Here is an 18,020-nt window from a genome sequence, read left to right as displayed (position 1 = left end):
GGTCACAAACAGATGGCCGGACATTCTCCTTCAGGATTTTTTTGGTAGACAGTAGAATTCATGGTTCCATTTATCACAGCAAGTCTTCCAGGTCCTGAAGCAGCAGAACAGCCCCAGACCATCACACTACCACCACCATATTTTACTGTTAATATGATGTTCTTTTTCTGAAATGCGGTGTTACTTTTACGCCAGATGTAATGGGACACACACCTTTCAAAAAGTTCAACTTTTGTCTCGTCAGTCCACAGAGTATTTTCCCAAAAGTCTTGGGGATCATCGAGATGTTTTCTGGCAAAAATGAGACGAGCCTTAATGTTCTTTTTGCTCAGCGGTGGTTTTGGTCTTGGAACTCTGCCATGCAGCCATTTTTGCCGAGTCTCTTTCTTATGGTGGAGTCATGAACACTGACCTGAACTGAGGCAAGTGAGGCCTGCAGTTCTTTGGATGTTGTCGTGGGATCTTTTGTGACCTCTCGGATGAGTCGTCACTGCGCTCTCGGGGTAATTTTGGTCGGTCGGCCACTCCTGGGAAGGTTCACCACTGTTCCATGTTTTTCTCCATTTGTGGATAATGGCTCTCACTGTGGTTCACTGGAGTCCCAAAGCTTTAGAAATGGTTTTATAACCTTTTCCAGACTGATAGATCTCAATTACTTTCTTTCTCATTTGTTCCTGAATTTCTTTGGATCTCGGCATGATGTCTTGCTTTTGAGGATCTTTTGGTCTACTTCACTTTGTCAGGCAGGTCCTATTTAAGTGATTTCTTGATTGAGAACAGGTGTGGCAGTAATCAGGCCTGGGTGTGGCTGGAGAAATTGAACTCAGGTGTGATAAACCACAGTTAAGTTATGTTTTAACAGGAGGGGGCAAACACTTTTTCACACAGGGCCATGTGGGTTTGGATTTTTTTTCTCCCTTAATAATAAAAACCTTCATTTAAAAACTGCATTTTGTGTTTACTTGTGTTATCTTTGACTAATATTTAAATTTGTTTGATGATCTGAAACATTTAAGTGTGACAGACATGCAAAAAAATTGGAAATCAGGAAGGGGGCAAACACTTTTTCACTTCACTGTATATATATATATATATATATATATCAAAAACATGGCCTGACCTTCGTGTTGGGCTGTAAGAATTGCTCTTCTTTCTGTTTTGGAGAGCTGGACTACAACATGGATATTCTAAATACTAAATGATGTGATGCTTCTGTCTTTTCTATTCAGAAGCTGTTGTCAGTGTAAATCAGTGCGATCTGTAGTGGATGTTGAGGTGTGGAAAAAATGGATGAATCTGAAAACATGTCATGGTTCTGATCACTGTTGCTATTAAGAAATATAATGTATGTATATGTGCAGTACTGTAAAAAGGTTGTAAGCACTGATTAGATCCATCACTAAGTCTCATCAGGAAGGTGTCGGATGAATCTGTGGTTCATTTAAAGGTCCACAGTCCTGCAACAGATGGTCTGTCCCCACTGAGCCCTCAACATCATCAGTCAGTCTGGGATCACATGAAGACACAGAACACAGAAACCTGCTGGAAGAGCAGCTTCATCTGTCCACAGATGAAACGTGATCTACTTTACTGCCTCTCAGGGAAATCTATGTTGTGTACAGCTGCATCCTGCAAGATTACATGATGTACACAACACAGAACAAACACAATAGACAAATTACACAATTGTACCTCTAATACACGATGTGACATGTGGTCAGTAAGAATTATAATGAACCCAATCAAACAATATCAACAGCACATATCTCACGTGATAAAATGAAAAACTGATGAATTCAGTTCATAAAGGTACTTTGTTCCAGTCTCATGGAGGTCGGGACTTCTATATGCTCTTCTTTGTTTTATTCCAGAGAAAACTGACATCATAAAGAGCTGAAACACCATCGACCAGAGCTCCAATGAAGTTTTATAAATAAATGAATGAGTCATGGAGACATCCATGCATTTAAACATTATAGAAAATATATGTAAAATTCAGATTAAAGAAATATTGAGTCTAAAAACGTTTTACAGCAAGAAAAGAAACAGGACTGGGTGCTTACGGCATGCTAGCAGCTCTGCGACGCTGACATTAGCATGCTAAAGTACAAAGACGACGCAAATGCGCTGACGCTAAAAAGGTTTCATTTTTACTACGTTCAACATTTTAGTTTGAATGCTGGACTTCAAAAGGGAAACGGTTGATACCCAGAAGAATGAATACTTGATAACGAATCGAAGGAAACTTTTAACACATCCATCCGTGTAGAGTTACAGCGGGATCTGATCATGTGCCCATAACAGAAGGAATTACATTCTATTCAATATTCATGAAAATGTCAAAGAAATTGAATTTGGGTAAAACTGCTGAACATGGCAGATGAACACATCTCTGGTGGATGAAGAGCTTTGAGCCGCTGTTGAAGTTCTGTTGAACAGCTCAGACAGTGTGAGCAGTTCTTACCTGTGTCCTGGGAGTTGAGCACCTCCAGCGCGTGCATCATGGCGCTGGCAAAGACGTTGGCGTCCTCCTTGCTGCCGAAGTTGAGGCCGTAGACCTGTCGGGCATCGCGCCACTGATGGAAGGTCTGCGTGGCCTGGTTGTACTTCAGCCCCTTGGGAATGGCACAGTTGATCACCACCTGCAGACGTCCACGACGGTCAGTGGAGAGAAGGAACAGGGAGAAGAGAAGAAATCAATGATCGTCAATGCAATTTACATACCAGAGCAACACGATAACCAATAAAATGAGCGCGTTTCAACCTGAACTCTTTTATTTAAAAAAAAAACATTTGGGGCAAAAGAGTCGGATGAAGCCTTTAAATAATAAACTACAATTAAAACTGGAAGTAGTGATATGCAGGCCCTCGCGCAGTGCGCGTTGGGGATCCGGCGGTTCATGGCCGCTGGCTCTCTGACGTGCACCACGCGAGGGACCGCATATCCCCGCTTAAAGTTGCAATTTTTGTCTCGTTTCCTGTGTCCAGCAGGGGGCGCTACAACTATGAATGAATATTACCATACAGGTGTCTTCAGGGTGGGACTGTTATCAAAGATGTATGGTTTGAGGAAGATCAGAATATGTATAACAAAATTTGAGTCACTTGCAGTTTCATGGCGAGACGCTCAAAATGGCCACCACGCCACGGGCACACCGATCAACAAAAACAAATTCACAATGCCAAGAGACTTTTCGGTACATCTCGGTGTGATACACCAGTCCAACGAATTTGGTGCATGTATGTGAGACGAGGTACCGTCGCTGCAGTTTAGGGGGCGCTAGCAAGCCATTTGGCCACGCCCACTCGAAAAACACATTATATGTATCGTCTCACCACGCCGGATGTATGTGCTGCGTTTCACGAGGTTTCAAGCATCCTTTGACCTTAAACATCAACTTCATGTGTCGTGGCGAAACATCAAAGTTTGACGCATCACCGTGGCGACGCCTTTTGACAATAACGCACAGGATTCTCAATATATCATTGACCACGTTAAGGCCATTCTTGCCTGAATTGAGGTTCATGTGATGAAGCAGCTCGACGAAGCATGTGAAAGTATGAAATATTTATTTTCCAGTTGCCACCAAGGGGCGCTATGACTATGAGCGAATATTATCACACAGGTGTATCCAGGGCGGGGCTGTTATCATACCTGTGATGTTTGGAGAAGGTCGGTCCATATACATAAGATTTAAAGCAACTTGTAGTTTCATGGCGAGACAATCAAAATGGCCGCCACGTGACGGGCACACGCATCGACGAAAACGAATTCTTTTGATAACTTTTCATCCCCAACATGAAGTCGGTCCAATAAAATCCCGAGGAGGAGTTCGTTAAAGTACAACGTGTGAATCGCCCAAAATGGCGACTAAATTCAAAATGGTGGACTTCCTGTCGAGTTGATGTAACGGTGCAGTGTAACTTTTTTGTGCGTCTAGGTGTGATACACGTGTCCACCGGATTTTGTAGCGCGTAGGTAAATGTAGCCGCCGGGGCATCTCTTTAGGGGGCGCCAGCGAGCCATTTGGCCACGCCCATTCGCGACTCCACTAGAATACAAAATCTTTCACCGGGAGAGACGTGTGTACCAACTTTCACGAGTGTTTGAATATGATAAAACCTCCAAAAATGCAGTTCTTTGTGGAGAAAAATAAGGGACGAGAAAAATAATTTTACGAACAACAATTGGGTTTTCGCACCTTCGGTGTTCGTGGCAACCTAATTAGCGCCGACCTGTCTGCTGCTCAAGTTGTAGTTCACGTCCATATCTGTCCAAACTTATAGAGATGTTGCTGCAACAACGCTGTCAATTCTAAAACGTGGACGCGTCACACACGACTTCAATTACAGGTTTGCCTCCGCCGTTTGTGAAACACAGAGATCAGAGGACAGAAACTGTGACCAGCAACATGCCTTCAAAACAGAACAGACACTCTCAGTGGGCTGGACAGAAACGGGTGCTTTTACCTGCTCGTGAAAAGACTTTATGATCTGCTCACTGCCTGGTTAAAAGGTGCATTTGATGCTGGCATCAGGGATTTATTGTGTCCCGGGCACCGAGCCAAGCAGTAAGGCCTGAAGCAACTCTTCTCTGAATTATTGAGACAAATAAGGTCACACAATCCGAGAGACGACGGCAGATTCTCCTCTCTCCACTTCTAAACCCTTCACACGCACAATGAAACGCAGTATTAATCAAAGGATCTTACTCTGCATCGTAAGCGGTGAATGTTTGGGGTTGATGTACAAAATACACAAACATCTTATTGTGACTGTTCATCTGATGCAGCTGAAACACCCCGAAAAGATGTGTAATACAGTCTAATCTCAAAATCACCCAATCATCTCGTCCAAACTAATAAGAGAGGATTGAAAACGTTCCCCAGCAGTGACGAGCTGCTTCACAGTTTATCTCCGAGGCCCTGCGCGGAGTTCAGATTCCTGAAGCCTCTTGCTGAAAGTGAAGGATTAAACTGTACCGAGACACCCCATAAAAAAAAAAAAAAAAAAAAACTCTGACTTTCTCCACAAGGCAAAACATTGCTTTGGCCAATAATCAGCATCAGGAGCGCTAACACCTGTTAACCCATCAGCTGTTCATGGAAACTTGGTCCGGCAGGCTGAATTTATTTGAACTCGGAGAGAAATAATCTGTGTTATTGTAATGTCTCAGTGACAGGAAGGGATTTACTGGGTAATAAGAGCGATGTGAGAAGTGTAACTACATGCTTATTGTTAATGGCAGTGAGAAAAACAAACTGGTCTTATGACCGCAGCGCCACACGGCAACATTCAGCCTGTAGCCCGAGTGAGAACCAACCAACACCAGCACTTCATTGCTTTAAGCTTCACACGGCAGCAAAGTGTTTGTAATCTTTATTAGTTCTGCATTATGAAATGTGCCAAAATAACAACAGAATCTGAATGAGAATATTAACACTTCCGTTATCATACCACTTCCTCCAGGAAATCGCCATCTTGAGATTGGAAAAAATGAGCAAAATCTTAAGCAATCGTCGCTATATTTGCATGCGCTTGTAATTTATTTTTCTAATTCCTGCAATTTTTCCACAAAAAAGTTTGTCAACAGAAGCTGTGCTGAAAGAATTTCGTCATATAGTCGTCTTGTTCGACAAAACTCGCTTTATCAACACCAATAACTAACCAATAGCACGGTTGTTCTCCTCTCAGCACCAAAACAAACTCCAGCAGAAAACCTAGAAGTGACGGGGTTTGTGGGAAATGTGGTCTTCACATTAAAATGATCGAATGAAATGTTTCTTATCAAATCAAAGTGATTCCATATTACTGGACGTTAAATTAGTTTTATCCGCACGCTTTGGGTCTTCTGATCGGTGTCGTATCCAGATTGATTTTTTTTAAAGTCTGAACAGCTAAAAACCACATGAAATGCGATTTTGGCGATCTGGATCCAAACCACATTTTTTGGAGGTTTGAAATGCGATTCCAATCGGATTCCTGCCAATGCGTCTCAGTCCGGACAGACTCGGATCGCCATTCGCAACGTGACGACATCATGTTCAGAGCGACAGAGTGAACAGAATCTACGCTGCCGCAAACGGAGTGCGAGCAGAAAGTGTAGATTTTGCCGCTGTGGAGGACGACGACACCAACAGTCCATGAACAGAAGCCGAAATAAAACTGTCCGCTAACGCTTCTGTGTTTGGAAGCCGTGTCACCAGCGTAGCTGACGGTACGTTGTTTCCATAGCAACCCACGCAGGTGAGTTGGTGATGTCTGCACACAACAAATCCAATCTGTTTACTTGCAAATAGCTGTGCGTGTGGGAGTGTAGGAGTGTGTGTGTGTGTGTGTGTGTGTGTGTGTGTGTGTGTGTGTGTGTGTGTGTGTGTGTGTGTGTGTGTGTGTGTGTGACTGTGTGTGTGTGTGTGTGAGTGTGTGACTGTGTGTGTGTGCGTGCGTGCGTGTGTGTGTGTGTGTGAGACTGTGTGTGTGTGTGTGTGCACGTGTGTGTGCGTGTGTGAGTGTGAGCGTGTGACTGTGTGTGTGTGTGTGTGTGTGTGAGTGCGCGGTGTGTGTGTGTGAGTGTGTGTGTGTGTGTGTGTGTGTGTGTGTGTGTGTGTGTGTGTGTGTGTGTGTGTGTGTGTGTGTGTGTGTGTGTGTGTGTGTGTGTAGTCCTCGTCTGTTCCAGCAGCCTCTTGGTGTATTTAAAGGTGAAGTTTGTGTATCGATCCACTGATGACTGAACACTCCTTCAGTCCTTCACCATCTCTGATGTTTTTGGTAGCAGGTTTGTTCTTAATGGGTTTTGTTTCACTTCAGAAACATGTAATCAAACCAGGGACGTCCAAAAGTTTGCACACAGCTGTGAGCTGAACCAGCTCCTCTGAGCTTCTTCCTGCTCCCATGTTTCAGGATTCTACTGCGTGTGCATGAATCCGTGTGTTTATACATGAACGCTTGTGTGCGTGCGGCCTTCGTGCATGACGCTTGTGTGTTCTTGTGAATAAGAGCTGAGCAGGCAGTGGGATGTGCTGACATCGGCATGATTTAAAGGAGTTGGAGAGTAAAGAAGAAAACAGTTCAGGTCTCAGGAAACCGGTTCAGCCAGTGTGTCTGCATGCCTGCGTGTGTTTCTGTATGATTTGAATGGTGTCAATCCCTCCTGCTATCACGTCAGTTTTCCATCACGAATGTCATTTTTTTGCACAATGGCAAAGTTCCTGTACAGAGTGTGAGGAAACTGTCCTTTAACAAGCACACAGAAACAAAACACACATTTTTCTCCAAACTGACTGGAAGACAGTCCTTTGAAAAAGATAAAACTGCAAATATACAAGGAACATCTCAATGGGACCCGGCATGGCTCCGCCCCTCACGCCTGCTGACACCTTCAAATTCTAACCTGACCCCTTTGTCAATCCTGTGAAGACTGATGAGCTGACTAGCTGCAAGCATGAATCACACATGAATACCACATAGATTCTGTAGCTACTTCGTCATATGTTGTCATCACAGGAAAAAGTCATATTTGGTAACTGCCATCCTTGTCTTAGATGTAACAGCCTTTATAAACTTAAAGCCAGAAGTTAGCTTATTTCTTAAAGGGCCAGCGCACACCTGTAAGGTGTGCACAGTTTAGTTGTGCCTCATTTCTAAGTTTGAGTAAGCATTGTTCCTGTAGTGGCATGTTTACATACAACAGTAAATAATGTTCAATATATAGCTATCACTTTAATTCATTATGTCATACTTCAACGGGTGTTTCGGACCCCTCATCTGAAGTGTGGTTGTTTGGTTTCAGTTACAACACTTTCCTTCACAGAACAGGTTTGTCTTTCTGGCTTTTATTGGAAGGTGTTGAGTTTGGATCCACTTTAACAGGACAACCTGGGGTGGAAAGTGAAGGTCCAGCAGCACTACAGCTGTGTTCACAGCACACGCTACGACTGTTTCTACTGGAGATTAAAGCGGAGTCCAGCTCATCCAGCACCGAGTGTTACATAGAGTCCATAGAATCCATGTGTCCAGCCTGCTTTATGTGTGCTCGGGTGCAGCCCCGTCTCATCCACTGACCTGATGATCCTGGATCTTGCGTCCCACTACGCGGAAGGCGTTGTTGCCCGTGTGGTGGTAGATGTGGACCCTGCTGAAGCCCGTGGAGCCGCCAGCTGGGACCCACTTCTTGTTGGCATCGTCGTACACCATGACGGCGGCTCGCGCCTGGCAGATACTCTGTTCACTGCAGGGAGACACGACACGAGGGGAGAAATATCACGTTACATCATTTGGCTGCAAAAAACACAGACCTAATCTGAGTCGAACATTCATTCCAACAAAAACACAGAGACAGTTAACAATCTTTCCTTCTTTTGGGTCTTTGTTTTCCTGTTTGAAGTAAACCTTCAGAATGAATACGTGTTGTGTAGAAGTCATGGTGATGCAGCAACTCTACAGACCAGCCAACAGAGACCTCCACCTGCTCTGCCAGGGCTGCTTCTGTAATTACAAAGGCACGCCAGCATCTTTCAGGATGCTACACACAAAAAAGACGCCGTGTAAAACGAATGCCAATTAACTGAACTAGTTACCAACACACAGGCTACCAACACAAGCCTTTTTATTTTCATTTTTAATGGCACTGCTGAGTTTGTGGTATTTAATATGCTGTCATGTATCCGCCGTGTCTCTGTGTCTCGTTCTATTAGCGTCTGACATGGTCATAAACATACTGACTCCACTCATCCTTCCACTTAACCCCAATCAGGCTTCTCTTAGAAGAGCACACGTGCATGAGTAAAAATGACGACGAGTGAGGCAGAGACACAGATGTGGTCTGAAAACTTGAAGGCAGACACGGAGTGCCGAGCGGCTTCACATCCACAGAGCCGGCAGCAGTTTGTGCTCTGAAGGCTGCACCTGCTGCTGCAGTTCATCTCTCCCTGATTCACTCCTCATTCAGTTGGACGACCCTCTGACGTCGTGCACACTGACTATATACTGCACATACAACACATAGAGGGGAACACACACAGAAGTTAGTTTTTTTTTTAATTAATATTGGTTAAATATGAAAATGTTTAATCCGATTTTTTGTTGTTGTTGTTGTTGTTGTTTGTATTTGTTTCAAAAAGGGTCTTATCAGCCGTTGCATGTAGATTTTATTCTTTATGTTAAATTTCTGTCAGTTTGGCCTGAGATAAAAGGTGAAACTCAAAGCGGCAGAAGTTTAGATCCTACATTTCCCAGGATGCTCATAGCATCACGGCTGCTAAATGTCTTGAAAACTCCAAACGGACAGTGCTTTAACAGCTGTCTCGTTTGGTCTGGACCTTCAGACTTTTCAGTTCGATCTGAACTAAAATATCAGGTGTAAAAAGTGACTCGGACCGCGGTTCTGATTAAAGAGCAACATTTCATTTAATCAAAAGAGGTGGTCTCGGTCTGGATCTGTTTGCAGTATGAAAACCGTTTTTTTGGATGGTTTGGACCAAACACAGGAAGTTGAGGACAGCTATCATCAACCGTTAAACATCAGAAGAAGAAAATTAAAGATGAGCCGCTGTAGCACGTGGGGAAAGAAAAAGAATTTCTCCAAAAAATCTCATGTAAACAAAACAAAAATCACATAAAAATGCTGAAACTTGTGACTTCTTTTCTGAGAGGAAAATAAGTGCCAGTCACAAAGCCATAATAATAATAATAATAATAATAATAATAATAATAATAATAATAATAGTACAGCAGCAACAAAATGAAGCTGATCAATAATTTCTCTCATAATACTACATGGGGGAATACAACAGGAAGTAGGTACGTCATCCAAATGTCTTTAGTATGCTTGGAAATATGAAATGTGAAACTGAAACTAACCAGGTCAAATGTATACAATGAACCTGGTGGCGTGCCTCTTGTGCTACAGGATACCCGTGGACGCACTACGACTGGATGTCACTCGTGACATGGCTTCTCTTCAGAACAGCTAATATAGCAGAGAACAACAGAGGGGAGAAAAGAGCACTTCAGCCACTTGAGTGTCATATTCACAACCTGAATACACGGAGAGAAACAGATAGAAGGTGAAAAATAAGGAAACGGGAGAAGAGATTGAGAAGCAGAAAGTGTAAAAAAAAAAAAATCAAATAACAGGCACAAATTTCTCTGAGACACGAGAGTGATAAAGGAGTAAAAGGAGGTGCGGAGGGAGCGACGAGAGGACAGACCCTCGTCCTCTGAGACACGACCTGTGTTTTCAGGAGGTTTGTGTCAGAGTTAGAAATGCATGAAAACAGAGGGTCAAAGCTGAGAAGCAAAAACACTTCCCTGAATATCGCTACCCAGCATGCATCTCACTCGGTCTGAAATAGCCTTCTGTGGAAAACAAAAAAAGATCTTCTTGATAAAGCTCGGAAACATTTCTCTCGCCTGTGTGTGTTGTGCACTTCATTGTTACAAACTCAAGGACACACACGCACCCAACCATCTGCACGCATGCAGCCTTCACCAACACCTTCACACCTCTGCTAATGTGCTTCATTATGACATGAAGTTGAACTGTGAACAGCAGCTGATGAACCTGCGGTACGACTGAATCTACAGCTTGTTTGGGTTTTTTAAATCACAGAGTTCACACCTCACAACTGGCTCCTTGTGTGAGTGGAAACAATCTGGATCTGCTAACAAAGGCAAAATAATGAATTCATGACTTGCTACTATAGCTGAGGATTTTTTTTTTTTTTTTTTTTTACATATTCCACAATTATTAACCCTTACGTCTCTATTATACGTGGTAAATAGCCATTGATTTGTCTGAGGGGCTTGGAGCAGCAGCTCCTGTGGTTAACCCACCCACAGTCACTGCTTTACGTCTTTATACTCAAAGTTTAAAGTGTGCATCATAATCAGGAGTCAAATTCATGTCTAATATAAGAGAATGTGACATTTCCGAAAAACAAAACTAGAACAATGCATTTTTGTTATTTTGGTTCGCACTGTTTGTTAAACTTTGTTAGTGTGAAAGTTTTACCTTCCAAGCCCTGAACTTCCTGCCTGGTCTCCAGATTCAGACTCTGACATTTTGTCAACGCATGCTGCCACTGTATTTTTTTGTTTTGTTTCGTGGACGTTCCATTTTAAATTTCTAGTTTTTGTGTTTAGAAAAGTGTGTAGGATTTAATGACACGGTGGTGCGGTTTAGTGTGGAGGGTTTAATGGGGTCTATTGACAGAAAGGAATTTTGTGTTCATAATTGTTCCCTCATTAGAGTATAAAACCCTGAAACTAGGACTTGTGTTTTTTGTTACCTTACAATAAGCCCTTTATATCTACATACTCTTCCACCGAGCCCGCCGTGTTTCTACCAGGCGTACAATCAATCAGAGGAGAGGATGGCGTGAGGAAGAGTCAGTCGGTTGAAATCTGCAAACTCACCGCTAGATGCTAAATCCCACACACTGCTGCTTTAAAAGAGGACGTGAACTGTAATGATTTTTGAATCGCAGACTCTCTTTCACACTGATTTGGGGCTGAGTGTCCGTCTGATTGCATGCAGCCATTCGGAGGGGGCACGTTAAACATTCACGTCTGAGCGGTACAAAATAATGACGATAATAACGATTGCATTGCTGCATGTTTTGTTGATTGCGGTCACTCGGGCGGGCCCGATGGGGATGTTGGCGTATTATCATAGCGTGGAGTAAACTGAAGTTCAGGACCACTGCAGAGACCACAGCCGCTGCCTGCGGGGGTTTAAAGTCACAAACTTTCACCACACTGCGCGTCTCTGAGCAAAATGTCTACAGTACACGCAATGCACAGTGTGCAGCGGTTTGCATGTGTTTGTTAGTAGTGTGCGTGATCCAGCCGGAGGCCCCAACGCTCCACTTCTCTGAAACCGCTGCGAGCTACAGAGGAATGCAACCCAAAGACTGGTGAGAGTCGGAAAAATGTGGAGACTAAAAGAACAAAAAAGACAACATGAGACATAAAGAGAAACCCCCTCAGAACATATCTGTGCAGCAAAGAGCACAGCAGACGAGACACAACTACTGTTTCCTTCTCGCTCCAATCACTGACATTAAGGCTTCTTTTTTCCCCCCCGAGCCAAACAAGAAAAGTATTAGCGTGCAAATAAAATGGTACGATTACCTTTGGTCTCCATTGATGGCAGCAGCAGCATCTCATTGAGATGAGTGTAAATTATGTGTTGCTGCATGACTCTTTTGTATCTGCAGCTGCTTTATGAACACAAACTCACAGACCATCGCAGTCGAATGTGGATTTCCACTTCTTAAGTACTTGGCTGCTGTGATCTTGTCCTGTTGACCCTCCTCATCTCCTTGTTAACCCTCCACTGAACACTTCACCCCCCACTCCCATGCCCCGCCCCCTCTCCACTCTGTGTCACTAGCACTGAACAAAGTGACGTCTCCTTCCTCACATCATACTTTTTTCTTTTTTTTTCTACTTTTTAGAGTAGCAGCTACAGCTCAGGTCACTCGGCAATAAATACTGCATTTTATATTCTAAACTGTATATTTACCTGAATTTAAGCAAAAACCCGTTGTTTTGTGAACGTTATGAAGCCTCCAGTTCAGATTCTGTCCGTCACCATCTTGCTAGTTCAGAGCGGTTTGGAGCAGGAAGTGACCATATTTGGACGAGCTCGGGGAGGAGCCAGCGGTGGATCTGACCCATCTGATTAGAAACCTGACGATACTACGTCCCGCCCACCTATAGCTGTAACCTGACTGCACCACAGGCCTGTCAATCAAACAGACACGCCCCCAAAAGCTGGTCTTTCTGAATCTTGTTTTCTAATGAATCTAATCTGTGGGGGAGGGGCGGGGAGGGAGGGGCTACGTCACTACATCAAAACGTTACTACATCATTACTTCACTACATCAAAACGTCACTATGTCACTACGTCACTATGTCACTACGTCACTGTCATTACATCAAAACATCACTACGTCACTACATCAAAACGTTACTACATCATTACTTCACTACGTCAAAACGTCACTACATCAAAACGTCACTATGTCACTACTTCACTACGTCACTATGTCATTACATCAAAACATCACTACGTCACTACTTCACTACATCAAAACGTCACTATGTCACTACGTCACCACACCACTACATCACCACATCAACACACCACTAAATCCATCTCCACACCACCACACCACTACATCACTGAACCACCACGGATGGAAATTGTGACTAATTTCACTGCTGATAGGCCAAAGTTACGCAACCAGCCCGACTGACTTGTCTAAAAATAGAAACAAACCAGAACGAGGTGACTGAAATCTCATTCCGTGTGTGTTCCAAACACACTCTGACAAAGCCAGGAGATGAATGACGACTTTCGTCATGCCAGCTTGCCGCTCCTGTGGGTCGACATACCGTGGAGGGTCACGGTGGTATCAGCGTGTCGAATCTGGTCACGGTACACACGGGATGCTGCGGGTTTCCTTTGTAGGATCTGATTTGATTTTACACCATATGTGTTTATTAATGAGGCAAAACGGATTTTCATTTAACACTAGGATTAGTGATTGATAGCAATGGCCCTCATCTGATGTGTGTTTCGTGTACTGTGATGTGAGTGACTTTCTTATCTTAATGAATGACCTGAACAGCTGATCATTCACAGCAATGCCGACAGCAGTAGCTTGTTTTCTACTGTTTTATGGTCTTTGATGCAGTAAGACTGAACAGGATGTAATAAAGACCTGAATGCTGCAGTTGAAGGTCAGACTCCTCCACCTCCTCCAGCTGCTGGGTCTTCAGCTCTGTCAGATCTGACTGGAACACCTTCATGTGGCTTTGTTGGTGCAAAACATGACGCGACACCAAGCGGCAACCAAAAGTGACATCATCCGCTGGTTTGTGAACGTTATGAAGCCTCCAGTTTGGATTTTAGACAGCGCCATTTTACTAGTTCGGAGTGGTTTGGAGCAGGAAGTGACCATATTTGGACGAGCTGGAGGAGGAGCCAGCGGTGGATCTGACCGATCTGATTGGAAACCTGACGATACTACGTCCCGCCCACCGATAGCTGTAACCTGATTGCACCACTGGCCTGTCAATCAAACAGACACGCCCCCCAAAACAGGTCTTTCTTAAGCTTATTTTACCTATTTTATTTATTTTATATTTATTTATTATATGTATTTATTTTACCTATTTTATTTAACCCAGAGTCACGTACTTTCACACTAGAGTACGTGGTAGAGTACAGTTTTTTTCCAAACTGTAACCTCAGGTTTCCTCATGGTTTTATTTTCCTGAAGCACGTCACACTGACACGTTTGCCCCAAGTGGATGTCAGGTGTATTACATGCATTGTCATGAAACTGGGTTGTGTTATACAGTTCCTCAGACTATCGTGTACTCCAGTTCAAGGTCTAATTTGTAGATCTCTCTAATAAAAGTCCTTCTTTCTTTGCTTCACGGAACTTCGCTGACACATAAAGCTTGTTTGTTCATTTCCATTTAACAGCAACGAGGATCGTTTCAATAAACGGTTGTTTTTTGGCCTGAACAGATTTACAATCATCAGCTGTCAGACTCAATCGAGCAGCCCTCAGGAATACACACACACACACACACACACACACACACACACACACACACACACACACACACACACACACACACACACACACACACACACACACACACACACACACACACACACACACACACACACACACACACAATGTGAGGACATATTGACATCATGCATTCCCTAGCATCTTACCATACAATTTGTTGTACTTACAGTAGAACATGTTCATTAAAAAACTGACTCCCAACAAATGGATTCATTCTTCTGTGTGAACTGACGCTCGGCTCTGAAACCCCAGAGTCAGCTGTTTTTTTTTTTTTTTTTTTTTTTAAGCTGAGGATTATAAATCCTGTGAAGCTGAACCATAGAAATGTTAAGAAACACTTTTCCACGGTCTGGTGTGGAATCCAGAGGGAATCCCTGCTGTGAAAATGAGGGGCAGAATAAAAGACAGAGAGGTGTACTGGGATGGGGGATGACCTGAAGGCTTGTGAAGGACAGACTGCAGCTGCCTGTAGACGGAATGAAGGAGTTCATGATGGAGGAGCTCCAGGGAGCTTCCTGGCCACATCTGGATCCTTCCTTTTCTCTCTCTCTTTGCTCTGCAACCTTCAGCTTCAGATTTTAGCTTCTATCTCAGACTCAGCTCATAACTTTCTGTACCACTAACTCGTCTTCCCGTCGCCTTCCACAAACCATTTTCTCCTCATCTGTCTCTTTCTCCCTCTCGTCCCCTTTTCTCTATCATTAAATCAGCCATCACTTGTGGTGTGTTGCCGAGTACACCGAGTGCTTCCAGCCCATATGGAAGTGATCAGGAGGAGACCAGGAGGAACGTCCCTGTTCTCTCCGCCCTGCAGGTACCGGCCCAGGGTCCGGCATCACAGGCAATTAGGACTTTGCAAAGTCGGCTCAAGAGACTCTCTGGACAAAATGTAGAAGAATGGCCACTTGGATAATAGATTTTCTCTGTGTACAGTGAAAACCTCCTGCAGTGTGATAGAAGCGCTAACAAATATAGGGCTACACTGATCACATGTTTCATGGTCAACAGATCTGAATAATTATTCAGTTTAATGTAACTTCCCGCGGTGGCACCTCTGAATGGTTATTCTCCTGAATTGTCCAATCGCAGCGTAGCGGCGCGTCAAGTTTGGATTTTTGGATGGAAAGCAGAGTGCATGGGGCTGATAAAGTTTACGGTTTTTTTTTTTACTTCTCCACAAACAAAAATACAAGAGCCAAAATATAAAAACAGATTAAACACTGTTCAACTGCTCTGAATAAAGTGGCAAAATGCTGTAAATTCCTGCAACACCAACCAAACTTGTTCTGTGAAAGTTACATTTTGTTCACCAAAAACACTTTCTTTTATCACTTTCAAAATAAAAAGCCGGTTTTTAATACAAAGACAGACTCTCTTTTCTTTATTTACTCGTCTTCTACTGCAGACGGATCACCTGATGGTGAGGATGCTGACATACAGTATTATGTTCAGGTACCGAGCACGTGAGGGAACCGAAAACCTGACAGGTGCAGCAACAAACTAGGGTTCAAATATTTGTCGATTTCTTTTTTTCCTTTTGATTTTTTTGCCAAATCAACGAATCAACTTTTCAACTTAAACAACATTTTCTTGGAACGACTTTTTGGTCAGCACTTTAACATGAAAGACCTCCACCTGCCACAGATCGCCGCATTTAGAGGGAACTCTGTTACTGTCCGACACAAGTTGAGGCTATTTTCCACTGGTTCCGTCTCCGACTGCTTCTGGAGTGAATCACCGTCATTAAAGTCGATGCTTCAAATCGCAGTGGTGGCGGCGCACCGCGTGTCAGCAGCGTCACATGACAGGTTGCCACTGTGGAACACTAAAATACAGGATGAGTCTGTTTTTGACTGAGGCTGCACGGCAAATCGGCCGTGAAGAAGTCAGTCAAAGAAAAACATAGAGACTCCAGTCAATTTTCAAAATAAAACAGCAACGTGAGAACTCCTGATCGTAAAACACATCTTGCATCGCCGCAGGGGAGAAATGCATTCTCCTCACGCTACAGACACGGTATGAGAAACAGTTCGGCATTAAATAGGAGGATGCGTGTTTTTAATGACTAACAGCAGCTGTATTAACTTTGTCTCTCGGCTGCAGCACAAAAAAACAAATCGGGAAACGGGCGGAGTTTCTGAACTCCTGGTGGGATATGAAGCCGTGCAGAGGACGGATCTAAACCTGAAGGACCGTTTTCAGTCGCAATAAAAGCGCAAACGGAAGCTTCAGGATGGAAACATCATCCTCAGAACTCTGCATACTTCTCTTTCTTCAGAAAGCAACCCCCACTCTGGCCGCTACCCTTCAAACGGTCACAAGCTCGACCTGCAGCCGTTTCATTCTGGATTCTCATCAGCACACTTCAGTTTCAGACTCATCACACCATCAGAGACTCTGCGGTTCCTCTTCGATCAGGACAGAGATGCTTCATCACAGGATGAAGGTGATCGCTCAGAATAAGTTCGTATTGATTTTGCAGTGACCTTTACTTGGTAAGGGACACGTGGACCTGAATCATACCAGGGAATGTCATCCAGCTGTGTCGCTCAGGTTTCAGTATTTATTCAGCTTTTCCTTTTGATTTGAAACCACTCAGCTTCTTCTTCGGTTCTCTCTCGTAAAAAACTGTCAAATACAAATCAATAAATCAATTTTAATGGCAACAAAGAAACTGAGATGTATCTATTCTGTAAGATTTAAGGTTTCATTGGTGTGTGCATATGTTAATAAACTGGCTGATGATCTGTTATCGGTTCCTCAGGTGTATTTAGGTTCCTCTTAAAACGACGTCTTTCACAGTTTTGGATAATTCCACAAATAAAGTTTGGAGAAATCCCAGCAGGTCAAACAGGTACGACACAATATCTGCAAGACATGTTGAGAAAATGTGAGGTGAAGGTTTTGTAAAAACACGAGCATCCATCAGTTATTCCAGACACATCTCAGCCTTTCAAACAGTGAAAACCCGACTGCTGACTTTACATCCCATACAACCTGCAATGGTGGTTCTCTGAATACCACGGTGCCACTGCTTCCTGTTTTAATCCAAGTCAGACGAACAACAGAAAGTCTTTATGTGATTCTAACTTTTATTAGTGTGTCAGTGTTCAGTGAGTACAATTGATCAAAAACTGGAACTAATCGATGCACCCTGCAGTCAGCAGCTGATCACCACAGTCCCGTGTATCTACACCAGCCTTTTCAACCCCACTGCCTTTTTATAGGAACTGCAAACCGAGTCGTCACCGTAGCAACACAGTCGTACATGGGAGGACTGTACGCCGCTAAAAAAAGCTGTGAAGAGAAGAGAAGAGTCCAGATGTGTCCACACAGATGTTCCCACATGTACCTGTTGACCAGTCACATGTTTACAGCTGTCTGCATGCAGTTTACCTCACACGC

General features: G+C 43.6%; 1 protein-coding gene across 5 annotated transcripts in view; it reads right to left on the bottom strand.

Annotated features, from left to right (window-relative positions):
• enah (ENAH actin regulator) overlaps positions 1–18,020 on the bottom strand; it is a 125,291-nt gene that overhangs the window by 53,499 nt on the left and 53,772 nt on the right. For all 5 annotated transcript variants that reach the window (XM_069708576.1, XM_069708575.1, XM_069708574.1 and 2 more), the window contains exons 2-3: positions 8,062–8,227; positions 2,465–2,642 (exon numbers count right to left, since the gene is read on the bottom strand). In XM_069708576.1, coding sequence (XP_069564677.1) covers positions 2,465–2,642; positions 8,062–8,227 — 344 coding nt within the window. The remainder of the gene's footprint in view (positions 1–2,464; positions 2,643–8,061; positions 8,228–18,020) is intronic.

This window comes from Brachyistius frenatus, unplaced genomic scaffold, assembly GCF_029030835.1.
Source record: "Brachyistius frenatus isolate BFR_SWC_R1_liver_20210118 unplaced genomic scaffold, ASM2903083v1 Contig_76, whole genome shotgun sequence".
In the NCBI taxonomy this organism is placed as follows: Eukaryota; Metazoa; Chordata; class Actinopteri; family Embiotocidae; genus Brachyistius; species Brachyistius frenatus.
The sequence above is the reverse complement of the archived record's forward strand: the minus strand, read 5'-3'. Positions and strand labels throughout refer to the sequence as shown.